Source organism: Grammomys surdaster, unplaced genomic scaffold, assembly GCF_004785775.1.
Source record: "Grammomys surdaster isolate TR1022 unplaced genomic scaffold, NIH_TR_1.0 126059, whole genome shotgun sequence".
NCBI classification, from domain to species: domain Eukaryota; kingdom Metazoa; phylum Chordata; class Mammalia; order Rodentia; family Muridae; genus Grammomys; species Grammomys surdaster.
The window spans coordinates 5,544,308-5,569,639 of NW_021620869.1; the positions used below are offsets into that span (position 1 = coordinate 5,544,308).

General features: G+C 46.1%; 1 protein-coding gene across 5 annotated transcripts in view; it reads right to left on the reverse strand.

The window, feature by feature from the left end:
* Agap1 (ArfGAP with GTPase domain, ankyrin repeat and PH domain 1) overlaps positions 1 to 25,332 on the reverse strand; it is a 436,006-nt gene that overhangs the window by 124,547 nt on the left and 286,127 nt on the right. For 3 of the 5 annotated variants that reach the window (XM_028755316.1, XM_028755319.1, XM_028755320.1), the window contains exons 11-12: positions 21,805 to 21,973; positions 2,041 to 2,199 (exon numbers count right to left, since the gene is read on the reverse strand). In XM_028755316.1, the coding sequence (XP_028611149.1) occupies positions 2,041 to 2,199; positions 21,805 to 21,973 (328 nt within the window). The remainder of the gene's footprint in view (positions 1 to 2,040; positions 2,200 to 21,804; positions 21,974 to 25,332) is intronic. The other 2 variants (XM_028755318.1, XM_028755317.1) reach the window with 1 other exon arrangement.

Below are 25,332 nucleotides of genomic sequence, written 5' to 3' on the forward strand. Positions count from 1 at the left end.
GTCAAACACTTAGGAGAGTGAGGAAAAATGTAAAAAAATTAATTTTTCATGTACTACTGGAACAGCCTTTTCCAGTGCAGAAGTCCAAGACGAATATACTCCATGTTTAAAAAATTACACAGCAGCATGTGGTACTTAGTGGAAGAGGGATCCAACCCCTGCTGCTGCTCCAAAGCCAGCAGACAGCAATTTGAAACCCTGAACAGAGCTGTCTAGATTTTTCTCTGAGGGCAGATGCTGGGCTCATGTTAGCAATGCCAAATTCTATTAGACGTTTAATTTTAAACCTCAGGTATTTAAATGTAAAGCCACACAACAGTAATAGCCATAGAGCACTGGGGCATTCCATCTCACAGAATGGGTTCCTCTTGCCTTCTCCTCTTAATTTAGCTAGTGCCTCCTGCCTCCCAGTTTTACCCACTACAAAGTTATCTATCTAATTAGGAGTGGCTCACAGCTGCCTAGAGGCAGATGCCCCAGGGGTACCTGTGTGTCAAAGGGGGAAAGATTCAAAAGTTCTCTGAAGCCTAAATCTTAATTTAGGGTGGAGGACAGGGCAGAGAAAAGAGACTTCTGGTGCTGGGCCAGAAGATAAGCCCTTCACAGTGCAGGTGGACATAAATCCTAAAGCTTCAGGCTCTGTCTGCATGGCTGCCACTGGGCTAGCTGCTGCCGCCCCTGACATACAGACTAGAGGTGGGCCTGTGAGTGTGTTTGTGTGTGTGTGTGTGTGGGTTAGGTGGTAGATAAAGGGATTACAAAAAGAAGGGTCTTGTGTCAACTAAGTAAGAAGAAAACTGATGAAAAGCCCTCCTCGGGCTTCTTTCTTTGGTTGCTGTCATGGACCACCACAGGGGAATGTTTGTGTGATAAAACGCCATATAATGCACTTACACACATTTTACTTATGTGTCCCATAGGACTCTGTGTTCCTGTGCTCCTTAAAGATGGTGGGAATTGGGGCTGGCCCCAGATGATCTGTGCAGTAAAGGTGGGACAGTGGGACATCTCTCTCTGTGGGAGATGGCACATGGTGCCTGCCCTAGTGTCAGGGAACACCCTGGGCTTCTGCCCTTCTAGCCAACTCCTGGGAATTGTCTGTCAGACATCCCTCTGTTCAAATCCAGGTGTCTGTTCAGATCACCTTTCCTGACCTGGCTTCTCTCTCGGTTTTGAGAAGACTTGATCGAAAACATTTGTTTGTTCTCGTCTGCTGGAGCGCTGTTTAACATACAGAAGTAAGATGGTGTTTACCCAAAGCAAGCGTCCTGCTGCAGCAGCTGGTGGGTCCACAGGGAAGACCTGACGTGGAATCTTTTAATTAGAACAAATTATGCTAAAATGACTCTCAAACCCTTGTCTGATAGATTACATACAACAGTGGGAATTCCCTTAAATACCGGTGAGCAGGCCACAGACAGAACGCCACAGGCAAAGCAAGCTGCAGCAGCCAGTACACGGGGCATGCTGCAGAATTCATGCTGCCACACAAACATCAAAGGCAGTTTCCAGGGTGCCAATCTGTCCCCTAAGAAGCAGGCTGCACTTGTCAAAAAATGTGGAAATCTAGGAGAGATGATAGAGGGGATTCCCCAGAACTTAGAAACTACACCAGGAATCCTGAAGACTGAGAGGCAGATGAATTGACTAAACAGTACAAAATACGTGCGGATGGCGATGCCAGCGATCCTGGTAGGGCGGAAGACTGGGGTGTAACATCTAACACCCCTTTTCAACTTTACTATGTCCCTGTTACATAGCCACAGTTAAGACACCTGTCCCATCTGCAGCCTCCATTTTTAGATCTGACCAGTGAAGAGGATTCAAGGCCTACACCCTGAGCAAAGAACAGATGGATGATGGCATGTAGATGAGATCAAGGACAAAGTGCTCACAGATGACTGGTGAGACATGCCTGCCACTGTCACAGCAGCCCATGGCACCATGCTCCCAGTGGAGCATGGGCACCCTGGGCATTGAACCCAGCCCCTGGCTTTCACAGAGGACCTGGAGATGGCCGCAGTTTGTGCCCCCTCTTACCACTGCTGATGGCTGAGTTTGCAATGACTGTAGCGTCACTCCACTGGTCGGCACTGGAGACTGAGTAGGAGCGCTGGTGCATGCCATCAGGTCGGCTGTTGAAGGAGACCAGGCTGATGCCGCTTGCCAGCTGAGACCCAGACGCACTAGTGACATTCCCTAGGAATAAACAAGTGAGGTGAACACCACGGCGGACTGCAGACCACAGAAGCCAGCACGACCTCATCTGTGGGGCTTCACGCTGGCACAAGTATCTGTCCCTTGCACGTCGCTGTCATCCTGCCTAGTCTGGTAAGGAAGCCTCATACAGCATGAGATCATGAGGAAGAAAAGGGCACTGTGAGCCCTAATGGTGCCTCACTGAGCGAGTGTAAAGAAAGACTGCTGGCAACTGCCCATAAATCCATTCCAAAGACAAGTAGCCCTGCTACAATCTCTGAAGACAAGAGAACCAGTGAGAACGGAACGACCCACACCACAGGACAAAAAGAGGACCATGGGAGGTTGGTCATGCCAACCTACCCACATAGGCTCATCCAGCGGGTGTCAACTGTCTGTTACCAGGGGACGCTGCTCATAGGACAACTGTCCCTTATAATCAACAGAGAGGCACCTTGGTGGAAACCCTCACTACTGACCATGTAAAGGTTCTGAAGAACAAAAAAGTCACCTGGTGGCTTCAGAGCTCATGGGGGCTGTGAAGGAAGATAGTTCTTTCATAGGCAAGATGATTTGAGTCAGTTGCTCAACATCAAAACACATGATTATCTGCTCACACCAATTTTAGACTTAAAGTCATTAGCTGCTTTTCTCTAAGGCTTAGTTAGCAAACCATGTCCACAGCTTGTGAATGGGTTTGTTAGGGAGAGACAGGTGGCTCTTTGGAGATACTGTTTTGCTTTTTGTTTGTTTTTTAAGACACGATCTTTCTACATAGCCCCAGCTGTGCAGGAAATCACTATGTAGAAGAGCTGACAGCAAACTCACAGAGACGGCGTGCATCACCAGGCCCAGCTACTGCCTCCCTAGTTTTGAACTTTCCTCAAAGTTTTGGTTCACAACTGTTTCAGGGGAATGTTTTCCTAGAGCGGCCCGTCAGTAGTGACCAAGTCTGGCCAAGCAGAGGCTTTAAAAATCAGGCTTCTGACTTTGATGGATAAGGGGTAAGGCTGAAAGAATATGAATTCTCATGCATCTGCACACGTGTGTGAACACACGCACACACATGCATACACACACCATTAACTTAGTTGTTTGGTGAGAGGCAGTACGGAGCAGAACACCACAGTGTGCTAAGTAAAGACTGCTCACTATCTGTTCCTTCGCTGTGACAGAACACCTGAAGAAGCTTGTCTGACTGACAGCTTAACGAACAGTCCACTGGTCACACTGTAACTACAGCCAGGACCCTGAGGGCCAGTGTGAGCTGGGTCCTCCAGAGTTCTTCAGCCTGGGGCTACAGATCGTGGACCGGGGCTGCTTGTACTTAGGGTTCACTCTTTATCAACTAAAACCCAGTATGCTAATGTCCTCACACGCCTAGATGATCCTATAACAGATCCTATAACAGATCCTGTAACAGAAGACGGGTTCTCTGCTGTTGTCTGAACTGAGTGTGGTTTGAATTTCAGAGGGGAAACCACCTGCGAGTCCAGACCAAAACCCAGAAGTGACAGGAAAGGGAAGAGCCAAGGACCACAGACCTTCCTGTTCAGAGTGGCATCAGGGAACAGAGCAGCAGGCTTGAGAGTGTACAGACTGCAGAGTCCCTGACAACCTGACCCTGCTTTCTGGATACTCAGGTTCCATGAGTCTGAGTGGGCCTTCAAACTCTTAACTGAGACCAGCATTCAATGTAGAATCTAGACACAACCACAACTGTAAGCAAAGCTCTGCATCCCAACAGACAGATGGGCCAGGTGCTTCAAAGTTTGTGTCTATGTGTGGGGGTGTTGGCGTGTGTGTGTGTGTGTGTGTGTGGTGTTCAAAGCCTCAGGGCCAGCCTCCCCCAGCTGTCATGTTCTGAAGGCACAGGACTGTCTTAACACCCTGGGAAGGAACAGCAATATTCTGAGGCCCATGTTCTAGGGAACAGTGCCGTGAATAACAAGAGCCTGTTCTTGCCTCACACCTCCTAGCAGCTGGAGAGGGGCTGCTGTTACCAAGGAGACACTACACACAGCTGCCAGGACTCTTCACATGCCTCTTCTGAGGCCACCCTGAAGCTGCCTCTTGGTAAACTCATTCCCATAGTGCAGAGGCAGCACCCTCCAGAGTGGTTGAGGGGCTCCCTCCACAGGGAACAGAGCTGTGGCTCTGGTAGGCTGTGGCTGCTGTGCTGTTTCTATAGCTCTGCTCTCTGCCAGGCTGTTCTGCTGGGGACCAGCTAGATGAGCAGCGCCCACTGCTCCTAGAGGAGTAGAGCAGGGAGAAGAGCAGGGCAGGGGTGTACAGGACTGAGGGCAGGGAGAGCTGGGTAGTCAGTTCTGAGGCTGTTCTCTGAGTCTGCTTTAGGCTAGCTGGCTGCTTCCCTGCTGGCATCATTCTCCCACCAGCTCTGGACCCTCCCTTTTCTTGGGTTCACTTTTCCTAGGCACCTTGATGCCATAAATCTACCCATCCAGGCTCTTATTTACAAAAAAGCCACCACCCCACCCCCGTGTCTCCCCTGATTCGCTCCCACTTCCATCCCAGGAGGTCTCTGCAGACAGAAGCTTCGGATACGGCTGCCATGATACAAGATAAGCCCTGGAAGACTACTGAGTGTGGCAGAACAGAGAGCTACAGGACTAAGGAGGCAGAGACAAGTCAACAGTGAGCTCCAGGCCAGCCTGGCCTACAAGGAGAGTTCCAGGCCAGCACAGGCTAGGGGGCTCCTTCTCAGACGAATAAAATGTATGGGGTGTGCTACATGCCTCAGGGAATGAGGGAGAGATTACTCTTTGGCCTTCAAGGTCCTCTGAGCCCATCTAGCCTTTGAGACTCATACCAATGAGTAACATGTCAATATGATTCTGCCTGCACGTTTTATGCCCACAGGCCCAAACACCATAGAAACTACAAACAAACTTGTTCATCCTCTGGTCCACCATGACAATGCTCAATGACAGCCACCGCTTCCTTTGTCCATTCTCTAGCAATGAAGCTGTGTGTCTTAGGGTTTGCAATGCTATGAAGAGACCCCATGACCAAGACAACGTACACAACATTGAACTGAGGCTAGCTTAAAGGTTTAGACCATTATTGTCAAGGCAGGAGCATGGCAGCATCCAGGCAGGCATGACGCAGGAGGGGCTGCGAGTTTTACATCTTCATCTGAAAGTTGCTAGAAGACTGGCTTCCATATGGTTAGGAGGAGGGTCTTATTGCCCACCCCCATTTCTTCCAATAAAGCCACACCACACCTCCTAATAGTGTCACTCCCTGGGCCAAGCATATTCAAACCACCACAGATGGTTAGTTTTAACTGCCATCTTGACAAATCTAGAATCACCTGAGAAGAGAGTATCAGTGAGGGGTGGCCTCATCTGTGAGGGACTGTCTTGGTTGCTTTAATTGTTGTGGTAAGGGCCAGCCTGGTCTTGGGCGGCTCCATCCCTGGCTTCGGGCCCTGGACTGTAAGGGGAGTGTATGAAGTCTGCTGAGTGGTAAGAATGGACACATTCATCTCCCTCTGCTCCTCACATGGACTCCTGCCTTGACTTCTCTGCAGTGACGAAGTGGAAGCCAGAACTGTGAGCTAAGACAAACCCTTTCTCCTTGAAGTCACCTTTTGTCACGGCATTTTATCACTTTGACAGAAATGAAGAAACTCACAGGCGTCTGAACTTTTGACACTGTCGTCAACAAAGTTTGAGAATGGGATAATCACATTATAATAAATACAAAAAAAAAAAAAACCACAAAAAGCTTTGGGACTTCATGTTCGGATATATTCATAACTATCTTCAGCCCCATGTGACCTGAAGGCTGGAAACCCTTGCTGAAGGGTGGGCCTACAGGACAACCTGCCTAACACTTCGAAAGCGACTTTCCTGATAAGTCGAGGAAAGATTCCCCAAGTCTTCATCACTGACTAGGGAAACAGGCCTTGGGGAGGGACCACAAGCACCAGAACCACAAGTCCACCTGAACTCGAAGGAGCGGCACAAACCATTCAGATGGAGATGTCTGAAGGATGAACTCAGGGTTGCCAAAGAGCTGGAAAATGAAGGCAGATTTTCTTACAATGTACATGCTATAGACCGCACAGAACGAGACTGTTCGTGCATTCCTGGCTGCGCATCTCGACTGCAAACCTCCTGCTGTTTGTCAAATGACATTTAAGCATGAGCCAGAAGTATTATGAAGCTGATGAGGCAGCTTTGGGATTGGCAGAACTCACTTTCTGAGCAGGAGAGTCCCCAGGGAGCCAAAGGGGACCTAGGTGTCCAGACGGGCCCTAGCTATCCTTTCTCCTTCGAGAAAGCAGATAAGCAGCAGTCTTCATCTACCCAGGAACCCCAGACCCCAGAGGCAAGACTAAACTGACTGAAGTTATGCAGGTAGAATTCTGAGCTGTGTGCTTTTATACCTGTGGCTTGGAGTAGTGGCCAGGAAGTGCTCACGGATAACATTTTTGCTTACGTGCAACGATTTTATAGAATTAAATTTGGAGATTTCATTTCAAAACAACTCATGGTTTGGACTAACAAGGTGTTCAGCTGACAAAGACATTTGTTCTCTGATGGCTTGAGTTTGATCCCACATAAAGAAAGGAGAGACCTGACTCCCAAGTTATCCTTTGATTATAAAAGGTCTCCAATAAATAAAAAATTAAAATTTATGGCCCTAGCATCACTTGGCCAATGGGAATGTCTGACAGCTGTGGTCCTAGCTTTGCTCCTGACACAATGAGTGGAAGCAGCATCACCTGATTTGTCTGGATTCACTGGCCTTGCTGTCTTCTCACCCCCTGCCACTGGTTCCTACTGTTTCATGACTCGGAGTTAAACAGTTTTCCAAATAAAGAGGGAAATATCCCCAGAAGCTCAATAGCTCTGATTTCCTCTGGGATTAAAGTTTTTTTTTTCATATGTACTAATTTATTGCATTTTAACATGAATTACAACTTGTACAAATTGTGACACAAAAAAATAAAAAATGTTTTCTCTGTCGGGCATGGTGACATACACCCAGCACTCTGGAGCCAAAGGCAAGATGATGGCTGGCTGTAGGTTTGATGCCAGCCTGGTCTACATCATGAGCTCCAAGGTATAAAATGAGACTTTGTCTCAAAACAATGACAGCACATTAAACCAGACACCCTCAGGGGTGATGCAGGTATGTAATTGAAAATAAAAGATATGAACACCAGGAAATATTTCTATATTCAATATACTGTTCAGAAGCCCATAAATAGGCCCTGCCTTTAAACATAAATATATAAGGAGAGATGTCAGACCTGGAGGCAAACCACTGTCCAAAGCTGCACACAACATTTGGAAGTGGTGAGTCTGCCTATCAGAGCCAGGAAGCATCTTCAGCATACACATTTCTGGCTATTTCTAACCCTCCAGTAAGTTTGCCAGGATAAGGAACAACCATACAATGTTTAGGGTTTACTCAGTATTATTTTTGTACCTATACCCATTTCTAACTGTATCAGGGCACAATTTATCTGTTGCTATAATAAAAACACAAACCAAAAGCAGCTTAGGGGAGGAAATCCTTATTTGATAATTGGGGTCACAGTCCATCACTGAGAGAAGTCAGGGCAGGAGCTTGAAGCAGAAACCATGGAGGAAGACTGCTTACTTGCTCATAGACTTATGCATGCTTAGTTGGCTTTCTTATACAGCCTAGGGGATGGTGCTACCCACAGTGGGCTGGGCTCTCTTATATCAAACAATATTCAAGACATCCCCTACAGACATGCCTACAGGCCAATCTGATCTGGGAAATCCATCAGCTAAAACTCTTGTCTCTAGGCTATGTCATACTGATTAGGGCAGTATCTAAAGCATTTTTAAAAAAATATACACCTGCAAACATGTAACACGTAGTTCCATTTCTGTTTCCAAGTGAACATCACTAATCATCACTAATTGCCCAAATATTACTATTCCCCCATATACAGTGTTCACAGGGGAGTATCTAGCAGAATCTGCCTAGGACACCACATAAGGAACTTACACTTCTGCAAATATCTACACACACAAGGAGTAACTATGCTTAAGATACTTTTATTCTTCAAGCACTTGAGGGCTAGGACTCTTGTTGGGTGGCAATTCACTTCATGCTGGCAAGTTATTAATTAGGCCAAGAAGCAGGAGTCCTTATCTGTGAAGGACTGTGAAGTCAGTCCTTATCTGAATGTCTGAGAGCTAAAGACCTTGACCTCAAGACCACTTAAGACAGAAGTGTGTATAAGCACTGTCTCAGACACCTTCAAAGCCAGGCTCAAGTACACTGCCCAGTGATGTGGCGCTGGCTTTGCTCCCTATCATTAAGTTGAAGGACTAGGGACCCTATACCTATCTGGTGCTGATGTTACTTACACATTTAGTGAAACCTGTAACTATACCAGCTATGACCAGGGTATGCCCTGAGATCTCGCTACACAGTGTTAAAATTTCTAGTGTGCAATGGTCAGCAGGAGTGAGCTACAAATCAAATATGCCAGGAGTCCTGTAAGACACAATCACACCCCCAGCTGAAGCTACCAGCCTGTAGAAAGTCATGCCAACCCACAGCTTAAGGAATGCCTGGCAGAAAAGTATAGGGTAGGTCTCAGCTGAGGAACAACCTCTTAAAAGATCACATGCATACTTTGTCAGATAGCATTTTGTTGGTATGCCTGGGAAGGTGACATACAGTTGAGGTCTTTGAGATGTAAAGGAGTCTGAAGCCCCACAGCTGGCACCCACTGGAAGTCATACTAGGTCTCCTCTTTGATAGGATGGAAGAGGGACCTGGGGTAGGTTCTGATACAGTCACAGACAAGGGCCTGGAAAGGAAGTGTCTGCTCCCTGAGGCCAAGCGGCTGAGTCTGCTGGGACAAGGCCATCTGCCTCTTTTCCTCTTGCACCCTGACACTCTTGTGGCCTCACTGCACTTCTTTGTCTTACTAGCCACTGTGGACAGGAAGCTTTCTGTGGATCTCAGGTTTTCCTGAATCTTGTGGGTGTTACTACCAACACTTTCTTGTTTTCTGCCTTTTCTTCAAGGGTGTCTGCAGAGCAAACTGGTGACTGGGACAATGTATTCCCAAGAGAAGGGCAGAATTTTCTCCCACCTGTGGTAATTAATGTCAGTTTCTACGGCAAAAGTAGGGGTGACTGGTTTGCTCTCCTGCCACAGAAGACTGTCCTGAGTTTAAGATTCTGTACTGCATTACATGTTATGTGCCATGCCATCTTGAGAGAACTGGGCCTGGGGTGGTGACAATTCTGACCTCTGGCTACTGCTGCTTCTGGGATGGGCTGTAAATTGTCCTAGCCCACAAGTCTTATTAGCCATGTAACCAGCTGGACAGAAGGGGCCTCCTGTGTCTTTCTTGCCCTGATTTCTTTCTTGTCTTAGATACCTTGTCTTGTCACTCTCAGGCCCTGTGCAGCAGGCATGGACACCTTCAGCAAACCTGTAATCTAATTCACCTGAAGGAGTCAGACAACCCCAGGGTCCCCCATTCATGAACCTAGATACAGAAGCCTTCAGAGAGACTGAGGGGCAAGGGGCTCCCCCTGCTGGAGCCTCCCTTGGAACATTGCAACACTGAGTTTAGACTCTGGAGTCACACTAACCCTGGACAAATGGAGAGTGAGCAGGGCCTGCAGTGGACACACTCTTACAAGGCAACCTCACTGACTTGTGACAGCACAAAGCTCCATAGAGTGTTCTAGTCTGGTTCACTTCTCTTTAAATATATTCCTTCTTTGTTCACCCCTCCCCCAACCAGGTACATGTCCAATCAAGTGTACACAAAAGCACAAACACAGATGTTCACTCTTCACAGTCTCACCTTAGAGGTTAGCAGCTGTCCCCACTTCCAAGGGCACAGCACAGCAACTACCACCTATATACCACCGAGAATGGAGGAGCCCCTGACCTCCATTCCATAGGAGGAAGAACAGCAGACCAACCACAGGGCAGGTGGCAGCAAGGAAGACCACTCAGGCTGTCAGGACTGGGTTCAAGGGGCATGTCACACCCATGGAATGCTAAGTCAGAGGGGCCACTCTTGTGTGCACTGAAGGCAGCAACAGGACGGACCTCAGGGCTACCAGCAATGGCCACCTGCATTCAGCTGTAGTTCAGAATACTTCACTTCTTTTAAACAATTTTTAATAACCGATTGTTTGTATCGTACATCCTTGCCCTAGTGCGGAGCTCACAGAACAATTTTTGAAGAGTTGTTTCTCGTCTTTCACCATATGGGTCCTGGGAATCAAACTCAGGCTGTCCGTCATGTGGCAGGTGCTTTTATCCGCTGACTCACCTCCCCAGCTTGGGTTTGCACTTTTTACACAAACATTGTATTGGTCACATTTACCCTCCCCACAAAGTTAAAAAAAAAAAAAGCCGCTGCCCTGTGGGCTTGTGAATACAGATGCTGCTTCAAAAGCAAGAACTGGGATAGGGAGAGGAAACTTTCCAGCAGTGAGTCCCGGGCATGACCCTGCTCTCAACAGCCTGGGATGCTGATTTCTCAGTATGGTCCCTGAAGCCCCAACTTGGCTTTTCATCTGGGAACTTCCTCCCAAATACTACCGAGAAACTCAGGGGTTACTCAGCTACCTGGCCAGCTCAGGGCTGAGGGAGGGCATTTCCTGGAAAACCCCCTTCCGGGATCAGCTGGTGCTGGCCTGATTAGCAGGGGGCAGCCGCATTTCCATGCTAATCCACGTCCTGGCGCCTCTTCCTTGATCTGGATATGTGCGTGTGCTTAGCTGCTTTCTTGATGAGCACAAGCTCCCTCGTGTCAAAAGCCCTGAGATTCTCTCCAAAGAATAATTTTCCTTGTACTTACCTCCCTAAAGTGTAAGAGTTGATTTGAAAAGGTACTTACCTCCACCATATGCTATTTTTCTTTAAACAATTTGCATTTCAAAGTGAATATGGCATTTATATCTGAATGAGCATCAGTATGTTGCCTGAACTGATCTCCAATGAGCGTGAAAAAGATGCTGCTTTTCTATTGAACGAGGATGTTTTCATCCCCCAAATGACATCAAAGACAGACTCCCTCTTTTAAGCTATAAGCTTAGTACATTAAAAATAGCCTGCTCTGATTAAAAAAAAAAGTACATCCTCTGAGACGATGGCTTTCTGTAGCGTTCAAGTGCACATCCATCAACAATCACCCCTTAAGACACATTTTCATGACCTATTCTGTTTCCCGGCTAGCTTTACAAACAGGTTGCAACTTTACAGAAGAGTTTAAGTAAGGTGTGTGGGGGATTCTTGGCTTTGGCTTACTGATTAATAAGAACGAAACAATTAATTGCTTCAGTTACTGCCAAGATGGCCATGAACTTCCATGTGTGCTAGGTGAGAAGGAGAAGCTGGAAAAAGCACCAAGCTCCCGAGCTTCAAGCTGGAAGCAGACACAGCAGAATTCTAACTATAAAAACCCAAACTGTAACTCCAGAATATACTGGAAAAGCGCCTGTGTTTGTACTGGGGCCTTCACTCAAGCAACAGTCAGAGAACACATCTCAGGTCCAGGCTCCCAAAGTTGACATGGGCACTTAAGAAAACGGGGTCCCCGCATCACTGCTGGACGACAGAGGCTATTCCAACAGTCATGGCACTTCAAGCTAGGCCTTCACCATCTGCTCTGTCCTCTAATTACAGGCCAAAAAAGAATTTAATTCACGATGCTACCATAAAAAGTGAGCTACAAATGATTTAAGTGCCTATGAGAGAGGCTGTTTGCTCCAGTATTTGCATTGGAGAGCTGCCCTCCCTTCTGGTAACCAGAATCTCTGTCCGAGAGCTGTTCTCCCCAAGGTGAAGGCCAGAGTCGTCTTCTCTTCAGGTGCAAGAGCCCTGGCCTTGTATGCTACAGCTCCTGCTTACTTGTAGATAGGTGCAATTAACATGCTCATTACTGAGACACAAAGCTGAAATTATTTCCTGTAGGGTACATCTTTCTGTTACTACACTTTTCTAGTCTAGACTTCGTGGTAGTGAAGCATATCCGATTAACTAAATTCTCAGGATGACCACACTCAAAAGCTAAAAGCCCAGAATTAGAAGAGCTGAGACATTCCCTAAAATGTGCGAATAGCTATTCCTAATATGATTTCTCTCTAGTTACGGTACCAAAGGAAAATAACGAAAGCCTATTTTATTGCATAAATTCCTTATAACTAATTTTGCCAAACAAGTACCACGGGTTAAGTCCATCAGCATCACTGCAAACAGGTCAGCATTTTATTGGATACATGTAGATGTTTTCCTTAGCTATTACCATAGAAAAGATATCTTGCTATACATCCTTAAAAAAAAAAACCTATGGTATACATGTGTGCAGGCACACATGTGAAGATGAGAAGACAATTTGTGGGAATTGGATTCCTGCTTTTACCACAAGGGTCCCAGAAATTGAACTCAGGCTGTTGGGATTGGGCATCAGCACCGTGGTCTGCAGAGCCCTCTTGTTGGCTCTGTGATACATCTTTGGCAGGAACACTCCTGACATTGTTACACAACCGTTATCTTACTTTGAGATCCAGAACTTCAGCTTGTTGATACATCCAGTATCAACACGTATTGTAGGCAACTGGCATTACCCACTTGTAGGTAGTTCTTGCTGTTTCCTCAGTTCCCCCATAGTTACACGAAACACTTTGATAGACAACTTAAGAGTTTTGGGCTTTCCTAGGATAGCTCCTCAGAGGGGTCAGGGCTGCAGTGAGTGCTGTAGGTCTTTCTAATCCACATTATGGATCATTTTCTTAATGACCAGTGCCCCAAAGAGGACTGGCCAGTATTAGAACAACGCAGACAACATCGTGCAAAACAGATAAAAATCAATGTGGTAGGTCCAGCAATAAAGAATGAACTCATCAAACTCTGCATGGGACCCTGTGCCCAGCCAAGCTGCTGACCACCTTTGCAGTTGGCAATTTCATCGACGGTGGGTTCTCCTTTCCTACAGAGGAAGTTTATTTACTTAGCTTTTAGTAAAAGTTAAAAGCGGCTAATTCTTCAAGATCTAGAGGATCGATCTGCCTGTGGTCCTTGTTGGTCTGGTGGCATTCTCCTAGTCTCAAGCAGTGCCTATGCTTGCTCTGGTCACAGTTGGCTTTCCTTCATATGAACTCGTTAATTCACCCAGTGATGTCACCAAATACACTGGCCAGTGAGGATGATGTCACCAAATACACTGGCCAGTGAGGAACTTTGCACTGGGGACAACTCACCCTGCTGTGCTAACATGGCCAGAGGTGCAGCTTCTAAAAGGGGAATAGAGAAGAGAGAGGGAACCTGTGTGGGACACAGGGAGCAGCAAAGCTGCTAGCACCCCATCCCTAGCAGCTAGTCTTCCTCAGGATGGATGTATCAGAGCGTAGGCACAACTCAAGCATCTCAGCTGATGTCCATCTAAGTGGTGTGATTTAGAAATACACGTGTATTTCCAAGGCAAAGCCTCCCCCTGGCATTAGCACTCAAAGTTCAGTCGTACAAACTTTTTCCACTTTGCCAGTTTTCATCTGTTTACTGGCACCTGATGGGAAAATCCTGAGGGTGCTTGAGGGAAACCATCATGAAGCTCCCTTGGCAGCAACCTACTTCAGGTGCAAGTAACATGACCAAATGTACACACAGGGATGGAATCATTACACAAAAGGGTATTAAAACCTGGGCTTTTTGTATAAACCAATAGCATACAACCATAGTCAGAAAAGTAGTTTTACAAAACTTTCCAGGGTATTTATACCTGGTTCTTCTTATTTGGCTCAACTTCCAAAGAGCAAAATGTTCAGTCTCAAGTGACATGCTGAAGTATTTATTTTTAATACGCAAGTGCCATGCCTAAGTGTTTTTAAATACACAAACACGCACGCACAAATATTTTTTGCTTGCATGTAGTGCCTACAGCAGCCAGAAGAGGGCATCAGAACCCTTGGAATTCGAGTTACAGATGATTGTGTGATGCCAGGTAGGGTGCTGTAAACCGACAGCTGGGTCCTCTGCAAGAGCAGTAAAGTGTTCTTAACCCCTGACCCATCTCTCCAGAGCCCTTTAAAGAATTCTTTTTTCTTTATGTGATCCGTACGACAGGTGTCTTTTGCACAAAATGAACTTTGAGGTTTTTTTGTTTTTGTTTTTTTAAAAAAGAAGGGACATGGCTATTGTCCCTCCAAGGGAAGGAGGCCATGGTGGCCCAGTGGCTTTACCATTTCCTCCCCCCACTCAACCTTCCCCCAATTCTTGTAGCACATCTTATACCTAATGACGATATAGGCCGCACAGAACAGTTAGGAATAACTGGAGTTAGTATTAGCACAGGAATTAAGGCATTTGTGGTCCCCCTTCCCCATGCTCTAATGTATTTCAGGAAGATAAAACTGTCTACATCATGGGTCAATACAGAGCCATCAGCCAGGAGATGGGAGTGGCAAAATCTCAGGATGACTTTGAGTGGCTGTCCTGTGTCAGTGTGGGGCGGTAGGCAGACTGAAGATTTAACTCTCTCTGAGCTTCTCTCCAGCCAATGCTGAGGTCTGCACACTGGCTTTTCCTTCCAGAAGGCTGCTGGGGCAGCAACTGGGACCCTGGCTTCTGTCTCCCCGTCAGGCTACTCTCACTGGTATGTCCTATGGTTTCATTAGAGAAAACACTGAACCCATGCTTTTAAGGTAAAAAGTCTCTAGAATCGCTTTTATTTACTTGCAGGCTCACAGGTTACTATAGAAACAAGTAGTTCAGGACCACAACATCCCTCGTACAACCTGCATGGAAATCCCATAGAATCTGGTGGCTTTGCCAGAACTTACACAAAATAACACTTCACTGTTAGTTCAAGTTTCCGGAAGAGAACTCCCTAAGTTGGAAGCATATTCTCGTTTTCTTTTAAATTGCATCCCAACGCTCTACAGCAGAAGATATGCCACTCAGAAGAAACTAAAAATGTCCCCTTCTTTATATTTATCACTTGTTACTAACATCATGAAAGAAAGAACCTTCACCAAACAATTATTTTTTGCTAAAATTTAATTACTGAATACCCATCACAACTTACTCTAATAAATCTGGATTCCAGAAGCCAGGTATCATACAATAATTGGCATTTTTTTTTTGAAACAAGGAAAGTAATCCCTAACCAATAGCTTTGGGTGACACATATTCTTTTATGCCCCTGAAGGGCATTTAGCAGAAGTGCCCATTTCAGTATCAGAGGGTGGAATGTTGTAACCAAAGTTCAAAGCATGGGGAATTCTGGGTGAGCAAGGAGGGCTAAGAGAGGCCTGGCTCAAGGACCTCAGCCTAGTGCTGTTCCACAAACAGGCAGGGGACCTGCGGGTCCATGCTGCCCACCCATACTCTGGAGTTATTAAAATGTTTTCTAGACCATTTGAAACTAAACAAAGAAAAACTTTGTCTCTCTGACACAACAACGGATCTCATTTGGACGCTGTGTTATTATTTTTTTTCTTTAATAGCTATTACCACTGTAACAGCAGCTTAGCGACTCCGTCTGCAGCGTGAGCAGTTTTGATAAACAGCCTCTGCGGGCCACACAACGGGGATAATGTATCCTTAAGTACCGCCAATGAGCTGCCATTCTGCACAGCCAATTACTTCTGTGCGTCTGTCACTCAAAGGAAAAATGACTGAGCCCATTAGATCAAACCTTTGTCACTGTTCCTAATGCACTCTTAGGCCTCATTAATCTCCAGGAGCAGCAACAGAGCCGCCGGTGCCTCGCTGCCTCCCCCGATCAGGCCCACGTGAAGCCTCTCATGTCTCCCCCAAGTGCGCGCGTTAATCAAGCTCTCCTTATTGCCCCGGTCCCTGTCACGGCGGCGGAGAGCGCTCCCTCTTAAATGCTCTCATTATGACCCATCCTTAGAGCCGGCTAAGTGGAAAAAAAGAGAGAGGGAGCGAGGGAGGAAGAGGACAGGAGAGGAAGAGAAGAGAACAAGTCCAATCCCATTAATATTCATGACGATAATTAGTATTCTAGGTCACTGAATATTCATGCTATTAGTTTGGTTTTTTTATGGGTTTGCTGGATGTCCTGATTGCTGAAGTGTGGAGAAAACAGCATGGCGGAGACTGTCGATGTCAATGGCAGTTCAATACTCCAAACACATTCCCGTCCACCCTCCCCCACCCACGGCACTCAGAGCATCAGCTCAGCTCAGCCCTCCTGCGGGCTGGCCTGCCTCCAACTGCTGGGGACCTCAAGTGGGGGAGGCGGAGGAAAAGGGGTAAGGGTTCCTCTTACAGGGGTCGAGGTGCCAACCTGGGTAGAATGGGAAAAAAAAACCATAATTGCAGAAACCCAACAAAGGCACATGCTACGAGGACAGGAAGATAAGCTGTGGTCCCAGAACAAAGATGTCACAGCCAGAAGTCATCGACGAATTGATGACAAGGTACAGAACAGGGGAGAGGCTTCCAAGGAGATAACGAACGAATGTCCCACAGAACACTTCCCAGTCCACCTAGCACGACGACGTAAGTGAGTATTTAGTGGGAGACAGGGTCCAGATATGCCAACTGTCCACTAGAAGACATCTGAAAGACCAACTCAAAAACATCATTCGGCCATCCTTCCCCCACCCTAACCTGTCAGAACCCAATGCTAAGGCCCTGGATGTCACAGAGGCCACAGCACAGAGGTTGGACACAGATCTGCACTGGAGGACTGGGATGGGGTTTAGTGCTATGCTTCTAATGCCAGACGGGCTACTCTTAGCCATAAGCTTCTCTGTTTTGTACAGAAACATCAGATTACCCCAGGGCTGATACAATTTTATCTAGGTCTCATGTATGTAGCTAGATTTACCAAACCAGGTTGGCTAAAACTCATTAAGGAAAACATGTAAGGGTATTTCAACTCTTTCTTTGGAAGGACTTTAGGAATTAAACTTGAGGAGGCTCTCAAAATGCAGCTACAGATAAATCCCAGTTACCACGGCAGCTCAGGGTTCCTCCCAGAAGCTCCCTGCTAAAAGAACAGAAATGAAGCTTCCATGGACACCCTGAGGGAAACCACCTCAGAAGAGGGAACGATGTTGCCATGGAAGGGATTTCAGCCAAATGTGAATGATTTCTTTTTTCTAGGTGCTTCCATTTTACCATTTATTTTTGCTGGAGTAGATCCTTACATATTTTTTTTTAAACCACTCAGTCAAAAACATTCTGTATCTCCAACTAATGACATTGGTAGCCAACCAATGACTTTTTAAAAATTATTATTTCTGTTCTTTTTTTATTTTAAAGATTTATTTATTTTAAGAATGTGAGTACACAGTTGCTGTGATCAGACCCACCAGAAGAGGGCGTCATATCCCATTATGGATGGTTGTGAGCCACCATGTGGTTGCTGGAAATTGAACTCAGGACCTCTGGAAGAGCAATCAGTGCTCTTAACCACTGAGCCATCTCTCCAGCCCTTATTTCTGTTCTTATTGGCTAGCAATAATCCAGCTCAGAGTTAGCATCTAGAGGTCAGGGTTATTCTGAGAAGGGAGTGCTCACTCTGCCCTGCACTGCTCTTACACACCTACAACCCAGGGTTCTCGAAGATCAGGACTGCTCTCCTATCTGGGTATCTTTTAGGTTTTTATGTTTGGTTTGCAAAGTTTTCTTTTCCATCCAACTCAGAGTTTGACTTCAGACTGCCCTGCTCAATGGCGGTAATTTTTTTCTGTAGTATCTTTATCAAAATCATCTTTTTCTACTTGATATTTTTTTAAAAAAATCTTTTAAAATATATTTATTTATTGTGTGTGGAGGTAGAGGACAACTGGTGGGAGCTGGGTCTCTCCTTCCACCTATGAGTCCTGGGGACTGTACTCGGGTCAACTGCTCTGTGTAAGTGCTTACCTGCTGAGCCACCACAGACAGCAGCTCCATGAGCTGAGACTTAGCTGAGATGAGGTTTCTTATATTCCACCCTGTCCTCAAGGCTGCTGTGAGGTCAAGGAGGACCTTAAACTCCTGATTCTCCTACCTCCATCTCAGGTGCTGGGAGATATGTCCCACCAAAACCAGCTTGTGTGATACTGGGGATCAAACCCTGCACACTGTGTATTAGGCAAGCATGCTACTAGATGAACCACGATCCCAGAAATACACGAGGAGCAGGAGGGAAATGACCAGCATGAGGAACACAAGAAACACGAGGTGCACGAGGTATATGGGGTTCACTAGGAAGCTACCATGACAACGTGCTTTTCCCAGCTCATTCCCGTTCATGGGGCCACAGGAAAACTGGACATTAAGATTGTAACAGTTCCAGTCTTTCAACATTCCCATAGGAAAAAGAAAAAAAAATCTCTAAATTGAAACAAAGTTACAAAATGAATAAAAGTAAACAATAACAACATTTGAGGAACATAATATGCTGATATCCCAAATATATAAAGAGACACAACTCCAGTCAGGTGTGATGGTGCACACCTTTAATCCCAGCACTTGGGAGGCAAAGGTAAGGACTCTGAGTTTGATACCAGGACTAAACAGAGAGACACTGTCTAAACAAAACAAAACAAAACAAAACAAAACAAAACACAATCATCCAAACAAAAACAACAAGACAGAGACCAAGAGCAACAGAACTATAACCCTGCCAGCAGCAGATGAGCCAGGCTCTATTTGTTCCCTCAACACCAAAGGATATTTGCAATGACCTCAGCAGTGTGCTTGGTGCAGTGACCCCACTGAGGTGGTAGGCTCCTGGAGGGATAGCCTGGAACTGCTCCTCTCACCCCATCTTTAGAGCAATAAACAAGGCTAGGCACATGACAGACAGGTTAACCACGGAAGACAAAAGACACAGGAAAAAATATTGTGTCTAACTCATAAACTGGATGGGAGAAATTAAGTCAGTCCCGAGTTAGGCAGGCACTGTGATATCAAGCTGGGAATACATTCTTCTATTCATGAGATGTGTCCTGTAGCTGATGCAGCTAACATGAGTTAGGTTACACGGCTGGGTATGAAAATAAAATCCAGGGGCTTTCGTCTATGGAACCACTGAGGTCACGTAAGAGATTTCCCTGGAAAAAGATCAGTACAGTGGCTGGAAGATTTTGAAGATGGAATGGCTTAACAAACTCTGTAGGATCTGAATGGGGAAAAACAAAACAAAACAAAACAAAACAAAACAAAACAAAACAAAACAAAACAAAATACCACTAGGCAAAAATCAACCTGAAGAAGCCCAGAAAGAGTGACAAATCCCCTACACTCCCCCACCCCCACTCCCACTCCCATGCCTGTAATTAAACCCAATGCTGGGGACTGGGTTCTATGCTGGTCACAATAAACTATGTGTGGTGACACATGCCTATAATTCCAGCACTTGAGAGGCGGAGGCAGGAGGATCAGTAGTTCAACGTCATGCTCAGCTGTGCACTGAACTCCAAGTCAGTCTAGGCTACAGGAGACCCTGTCTCAAAAAAAAAATGTCACCCACCATGAGATGATCTGGAGGTGTATTTGTTTTCCAGTTGTTCTGAGGGTCAGGGGAGAGACAACAGAAATAGGTAGCAACAGCTCGGGAGACTGGAGGTCAAGGATGGGTGTTAAGGTGTTCGCTGCCATACTGAACTAAGTCTAATGTAACACACTGTGGTGGAAATGCAGCATAAGACATCCTGCAGAGAGCAGTGGATGGAACAGAACAGAAACCCCGGAAAGTACATTTCAGTTCACAGAGAAGATGCAGAATTAATGAAGATCATTCAACAGAAAGGACAGGTGGCTGTCAGAATTGACAATTTGCTTATTATTTTCTATCAGATATAATGGATCCAAACAGATCGAAGGTGAATTGGAAGTTATTTTTTAAAAGGGTTTAATAGAAGAATAATAAAACGTGGAAATAAATGTATGCCACCTGCAAACCAACTTCAGACCACTAAAGGATTTTTGAACAGTTCAATGTAGAAACCACAGAGCTAAGTCACAATTAGAAGACACATGAAAAAAGAAAAAAAAGACACTGTATGTGTAAATTTAAGACTGTAAAAAGCAAAAATAAAATATTATATTTAAACTTTGTGCATACTATTAAAGTACCAATATCTTTAACATATAAAGAACTTTCCAATATCAACAAAAAAAGAACCCATTAAAACACATAAAAAGGAGACATATAAAATAACTACAAAACATACATGGGCAATAAGTCCAAGAGTCACTGAGATTCACAACTGACAGAAGAGACGAAACCTTACACCCAGCATGGGGTGTTTTTACTCTATTTTGTTTATTTTGAAAATGACAGTTAAAAGCAGTACCAGGTGGGTACTTTATAGGAGGTATTTCTAGAGGTTATTTTGGAAATACATACGAGCCTGACAGAGCTCACGGGCTGAGCTACACTACTGAAGGCTACTGGCTGCCCACAGTAATTGTTGAGTGAGGAAGCTTAGTATGTGCACACCCCAGGTCAGACAGACAGAACAGGGAAACTGAGTGACAACAAATCACCATGGGGACCAAGCACTCCACCTACTCAACCCCAGACTCTCAAACCGTGAAGACAGCAGAACTCAAGAGTAAAGAGTATACTCAATTATCACGTTCAATTATTTGGCAAACAGCTACAAATAACTACTTTTAGCTCAAAGTCCATCACATGGCCATTCCTCATGGTCATTCCACATGGCCATTCCTCGCACAGGAGTGTTTTATGAATAACAATTTCAAGCCCAAGGAGCTTAACTTGCAGAGTATAATTTAGAGTCTAAGAACGCAAATCCAGCCAAGTGCCTTGATTTCTTAAGCAAAAAGCAAAAAGCAAAAAGCAACGTGACATTTTAGATTAATGTCCATTCACCCCTGTGCAGTTCATCACACCGACTGTAAAAGCACCCAGTGTTTCAGAATCGAGAAGCCCGTTGTTCCAAGAAGCCAATACACATGCAAACATCTGCAGAAAAAACCCTGAGACTATTGAACCAAGTGAGAGAAGGAGCCTTTTGTCAGTGGAACAAGGAACCTTCCTGATGAGATTCCTCGTGCTGAGAGAAGACTTCAGCTCTTTACCTGCTTTCTCCTGAGAAGCAATCACAGGAGGGCCAAAATGGCTGCCAATCACTTACAACATGACTCGGTAAAAACAAATAAAATGCAGACTGCACAGAGGCTGAGAAGTTCTCACCACACCAGATTCTCAGAAAACAAGGTCCTCTAATCCTGAATGAAAACAAACAAACAAAGTTCTTTGAAAGAGAACCGAGAACAAAGTTGCTTAGTTAACGGGAGAGAGACAGCAGCAGACAGGTCAGCCCAGTGCGGGGCTGCTTGTAGCCTCCTCCAGTTTTAGTGTGTAGCTACCAGGCATTCTTCTTTTACAACTGATTCTTCTACCTCTGAATGACCTTAACTAGCTGATCCACGTACAAAATTGCTCTCAACCCAGCCTGGGAGCACCGCCTTGGACACTTAGGTTTGTGCAGCTGTGGCTTGCCTGCCACCATAGAACACAGGCTCAGAGGGAACATGGCTTCAAGCCTGCCTGATGCTAACCATCTACCTGCAGCAGGAAGCACTCGGCTCCTCAGGTGCACCCAAGGCTGCTGAGCTTACCTGAATTTGGTGAGATGTGTAAACTGCTCATGTCCTTGGCCAGGCCGTTGGTTTTGGGACTGGAGATCGGTGCGCAGGCCGACGTGGCTCGGGGCGGCCTCTTCCCCGGCACCTTCACAGTGGTTCTCAAGAGGTCTATCTCTTTGCCGTGGACATTCTGCATGTAATCCTGTGTGAAGAGAGATTAGAGAAAGGATGGGACCCAAGATCCTATTGATGTCACGAGCTGTGATCCTGTGTCTGCCATGTTCATCTGCAGGGTGTGGGCAACATCCTTCTTATTTAAACTCAGGTTAGGCGTCTACATTAGGCTAATCTTCATATAGATCAGGCTGACCTAATCTAGGACTGGGAACGAGGTACAGAAACAATCATCACAAGATCTTAGTTCTTTGAACTCTTGCTTCCAGGATGCAGTTTAGGAACCTGGGTTCGTGCTGTGAATTCTGAGAAATAGTTCACAGGGATAGGGGGAGATTCATGAGAAGAGTGTCCAAAATTTAAGGATGTAACTAAGTCGTGCTGGCTATATCAACTTGGCATGAGCTACATTTACTTGAGAGAAGGAATCCTCAATTAAGAGGATGCTTCCACGAGATCCAGCTGTAAGGCATTTTCTTAATTACTGATCAAGACGGGAGAGCCCAGTCCACTGTGGGTGGGGCCGCCCCTGGGCTGGTGGTCCTAGTTTTTACCAGAAGGCAGGCTGAGCAGGCCATGGGGAGCAAGGCAGTAAGTAAGCAGCATCCCTGCATGGCTTCTGCTTCAGCTCCTGCCTCCAGGTTCCTGCCCTGTGTGAGTTCTTATCCTGATGCCCTTCAGCAATCAACAGCAATGTGGAAGTGTAAGTCACATAAAACTTTTCCTCCTTGACTTGCTTTTGGTCATGGTATTTCAACTAAGATAAAGCCTGGAGATGACTGCAGGATGTGAGGGACGAGCAGTAAGGTGTCAACAACAACAACAACACATTCACAGTGGGCACTGACAAGAATGTACAGGTTTTCCTATTAACATCAGAAGCCACTTCTGCAAAGTCACCAGCATGATCATTTAATTGTGAACTGAACAAGGACAACACCAACAGACACAGCAGACTGCATGGGAAAAGGCCATGAGTCTTCAACCCTGCACAAGCCCTCAGTACAGGAGATGGAGGAGATCTGGGGGCAGAGGAGGTGGCCTTTCCCAGGGAAGAGCACACCAACTGATTGTTCATTGCCAATGGTCAGCCTGGAAAGAGTCAGACAAGTAACATCATATGGACTTTATTTGGGGATGTGTATGCGTATATACAGATACATATATGCGTGCAATAACAACTGATGAAAAGAGAGGCCCTGATGCTAAAGGAGCAGGTGGGGCTTCCAGGACAGTCTGAGGGGAGGAAAGGAAAGGGAAATTATAATTGAAATACAATCTCAAGGACAAACAAGAATGCTCATCCTGTGTCTCCCATAAGAAATGCCCTCACAGGCTCGTGCGTTTGAACTGGTCTCGGGCTCAGGGTGCTGTTTGGGAAGGTTGTGCAGCCTTTAGAAAGTGAAGGCTTCCTGGAGGAAACGAGTCACCAAAGACAAGCTTTAACACCGAATGGCCTCACTCCCTGTTCCCTTTGGTTCCTGAGGACAGACACAATGTGACCAGCACCCACCCGCTTCTGCCGAGCCTTCCTGCTCTGATGCACTGGGTCCCTCTGGAACTGTAAGGTAAAGTAGAAATCCCACCCTTCCTTCAAATGCTTCTTTTCAGGCAACTGGTCACACTTTCCCAGAGAAAGAAAACAAAAGGGAACAAAAACCTAGAGACAACTCCTCCAGATCCTTGGCTCCTGCGTATTGGCAGTCAGCAGCCAGCAGCCAGCAGCCAGCAGCCTGCGACTATCAGAGGGTAGTCTGGGCTAAGTCACTTAACAACCCACCATACAACGGAACAAACACAATACCTGGGGACAGCATGTCAGGTCAAAAAGTTGTGTGAGCATTCTTGAAAAATGGCTGTGTGCCAAAAGCTTCACTGTCCGCCCGCCGTGCTCCTGTCGTGTAAGACTTTAAGTCATGGGACGTGGGGGATGGTTAGGTCCCTAGAGGTGTGCTCTTGAATGAGCACTGGGAGGCAAGCCTGCCTTCATTCCGTCTGTCCTTCCTTCCCTCCCGATTCCTGCTGCTGTGTGATGAGTAGGTATCCCCTGCCACCATGTGCTGCTATAGGCTCAAAGCAACAGGGTGGAGTGACTGTGAGCTCAAGTCTCTGAAATTACAAACCAAAATAATACTTTCTCCCACAAAAGTTGGTGATCTCAGATTTTGTCACAGTGATTTAAAGGTGACACAATTTGGAGCATGGTCCTGCCAACTCTCTCATGCATTACTGTCACCACCACCATCACCACCACCATCACCACCATCACCACCACCATCACCATCACCATCATCACCATCATCACCCCCACCATCATCACCATCACCACTATCACTATCACCACCACCATCACTATCACCACCACCATCACCACCATCACCACCACCACCACCACCATCATCACCATCATCACCACCATCACTACCATCACCATCATCACCACCACCACCACCATCACCATCACCATTACCACCATCACCATCATCACCCCCATCATCACCACCACTATCACCACCACCATCATCACCAACACCATCTCAATGAGGCCTCTTGTCTACAGACACAGCATTTCACAGACTCTGAATATGCTACCCCATCACATATTAGAAAAGGATACATCCTGAATTACTCTCACATAAATACTGTTTCAGGTACTTTAACAATAAGTAGGAAGTAGGACTAGGAAGGAAGCAGGAAATAGGACTCTTGACAGACCCAGAAATTTCTGTTTGTCCTAAGTGATTAAATTCAGGTTGGGGTACCTTTAGAAGAATTGACCATGTATCTTCCATTTGTTCTGAGCTCCTAGGTGTAAGAGACGAAGACAGATAACCCCCACACACAAAACAGGGAGGTCAGAGATTTAGTCTGCTGGGGATCAGCAGGGTGACGCATACTGATAGAGTGGGAGTCATGACAAGTCTGTCCTCACTCCGAGGAAAGAGGCAAGCCATCTAATTTAACTGCAAAAGAATGTCCATAGCCCAGCAGACCAGGTACTGGGAAGCCGCCTTGCCTGCCATCTTGGTTATGCTGAGAAGTGTGTAGGACAGAGATGAACTGAGCCTCTAAGTATGCTGACAGGAAGTTCCTGAAGACTTAGCTGAAGAGGGAGGACCTGCCATGAACACAGTAGCACAATGGGTAAAGCCTTTGCAGGATTTATTCTCTGCTTCCTGGTCACCATGGTGTGAGCTGTATCTTCCATGCCCCGCCCCCACGATGGTAGGAGGTGGATCAAAAGTGGAAGAAGTCATCATCAGGTCAGACTGAAGGACAGTTCGGACTCTGGCGGGAGAAAACTGGCTCTGCAGACAGTAAGTGAAACTCTTGTCTGTCAGGGAAGAAAGGGACTCCAGCCAGGGCAGGTCTTCAGGAAAACACAAA